Raw genomic sequence first — 2,500 nt, 5'->3', positions numbered from 1 at the left:
ATGAGGAAAGTTAATTTTCGATGAACAATTACTTAAAGATATACTCAAAAAGCTCAAGCAGTATTTAGCTAAGTACCTAAAAATGCAGTCGTTCAAAATGAGTAAAACTATGAGGAAAGTTCATGTTCAATGAACAGTTACTTAAATATTTACCAAGCAACGTCTTATACTCTGCCAGTCTCACCTGGAGGCAAGGCAATGCCGTAACTCCTCGAATTCAGAAGTCCTCCCACTTGAATGAGGTCGCAGTGCCTCTCGGTTGCGAACTCGATGCTCGGAGACTCCATGATGTAGGCATACTGACCGTCTCCCTTCAGCACTTTGCTCACCCCTTCTTCGTTGGAGGTCGAGTACACCGTAGGGGTCTGGGACTCCATGAAATTGAACATCTTCTGGTATATGGCCAGTTTGGACGTCCTGAAAAAAATGGGGAAAAGCGGATTTCTAGTAGTTGCAGCAGGGCAATTGAACAGGCAAACTAACGACTTTTTCCAGCCAGGCAGCTAAAAAAAAAAAGCATAGAAAAGAAATCTCGCTAAGCAAAAGGACGAGCTCATTGCTGAGTTGTCAGCACAGTTGCTTTAGATGTTGTGTGAGAAATAGGGACGATTTAAAGCAGTGAAATGACTCCCACAACCATTCATTTCTTATACAGCCAATTAAGCAAACACGCTACTGAAAATTAATACGCGTGTCATCAGCGATCACAAATCCCCAAAGTTAGTGGCTTGAATAGCGTAATTTTCTGAGGAGTTTGGTAAAGGTATGGAAAGCTGATAATGCAAGTGTAGGGATTTGCTTTTCAATATCCTGTCAGAACCTCAAACTTTATGTTTGAATGACATTTCAATTAGCCTGAGAATGATGGAAAATGTTAAAAAGTAAGCTGATGATGCGATCTCAGTTGACCCTGAGAATGATATAAAATGTTTAAAAGTAAGCTGATGATTGGAGCAAGAAGGAAATTCTTCTAAATGGCCATTTCATTCCTTACCTGAAGAAGTTCCAGGTAGATCCTCCGTTTAAGGTACCGTACTGGATTTGGCTCTTGGCCAAATCGTCAACTGATTCCACCAATGTTTCGAGGCGTTCAGCCATCAAGAAAGCTGTTAAGTTGGCGGTGTAGGAGGAGATCAAGATGAGGGTGAAGAACCACCAGACACCCGCGATGATCCTCGTAGATATGGCCCTAAGAAGATGAGAGAAGATAAGCTGATCTGGTTGTTTTCACAAAGCGCCACACTTGATAAACTCTTTGATGTGTTTATAGGAATTCTCAAGTCCTATAAACTTAAGACATTGTATTTCTGAATGGTGAGTGGTCTCTTAAATTCTTGTGATGGTTTGAAAAAAAAAACAACATTTTTTTCCCTAATAAACTTTTTGATGTGTTTAAAAGAATTCTCATGTCCTATGAACTTAGAATATGGTATTCTGAATAGTAAATGATCTCTTGAAGTCTTGTGAAGGCTAAAAAAAAAATTTTTTTTTGTTTTTCCTGATAAACTCTTTGATGTGTTTATAAGAATTCTCATGTCCTGTGAACTTAGAATATGGTATTTCTGAATAGTAAATGGTTTCTTGAAGTCTAGTGAAGGTTGGAAAAAAAAAACAGCATTTTGTTTGTTTTCAGGAATTTAAGGTACAAACAGGTTGAGCAATCTGGAGGCATTGGAAACTGTATTTCTCGTGAATGTAGTCTGTGGTTTCTTTTAGCAACTGCGGTATGGTTTGACAGATGGTGTCTACATAGTGCTGAAGAACAGTTTTAAGATGACAATGATCCTGACAAGCACCACCTCTGTTAATGGTATGTATACAGTATGGTCGCTGTTAAGGGCTTCAACATATATTTTGTAACATTTCAATTCAAATGTGACATAGGTAAACTCTGGCATTCCTGTAAGGTGTGAAATATTTTCTTCATCGCCAAGGCACTAACCAGGTTAATGTAAAAGAATACATAAAAAAGATACAAGGTTGTCAGGGCAGTAGGTGGCTTAATAATGATGACATTTGGACGTGCGTGAGAATTCTTTAACCTAAATTTTGATAATGAACCGCTTGACCTGAAATGTCTTCCTCCTCCTTTGCCCTTCTCTGTATCTTGGAGTGTGGGGAAAGCATCTGTGTGCTGTTTGAGTTACTCTACAAAAATTCATCACTGAGGCTAGCTTTACAGTGATATAGTGAGTTATGCTTTCTTACCTAGGCAATGCGAGTTTCCTCCTTGCTGGACGAGGGAGCCAAAACAGAACCAAAAAGAGCCAAGGAGCGAAAACTCGTTTATTCTTCCTTCTGTCGTATCGCACTGATGTGATTCGGCCCACTCGTAGGGCGAAAATCTGCATAGAAAACGGAATAAATTCTACTTGCAGTTACAGCCTTTTCATCTTGAATGTGGAAAACGTAATAAAAAAAATCACTAAATGGCATATAAAAAAGAAATCATTTTTGCTGGTACTCAGACATTAAATGTAAGAATAAGATTGAAACCTGT

The 2,500-nt window shown here is 38.8% G+C and overlaps 1 protein-coding gene across 1 annotated transcript in view; it reads right to left on the bottom strand.

The window, feature by feature from the left end:
• LOC135206875 (glutamate receptor ionotropic, kainate 2-like) overlaps positions 1 to 2,500 on the bottom strand; it is a 59,382-nt gene that overhangs the window by 4,906 nt on the left and 51,976 nt on the right. Inside the window, 3 exon segments of the mRNA XM_064238357.1 lie at positions 185 to 417; positions 995 to 1,223; positions 2,218 to 2,345. Of these exon segments, the coding sequence (XP_064094427.1) occupies positions 185 to 417; positions 995 to 1,223; positions 2,218 to 2,345 (590 nt within the window).

This window comes from Macrobrachium nipponense, chromosome 31 (assembly GCF_015104395.2).
Source record: "Macrobrachium nipponense isolate FS-2020 chromosome 31, ASM1510439v2, whole genome shotgun sequence".
NCBI lineage: Eukaryota > Metazoa > Arthropoda > Malacostraca > Decapoda > Palaemonidae > Macrobrachium > Macrobrachium nipponense.
The sequence above is the reverse complement of the archived record's forward strand: the minus strand, read 5'-3'. Positions and strand labels throughout refer to the sequence as shown.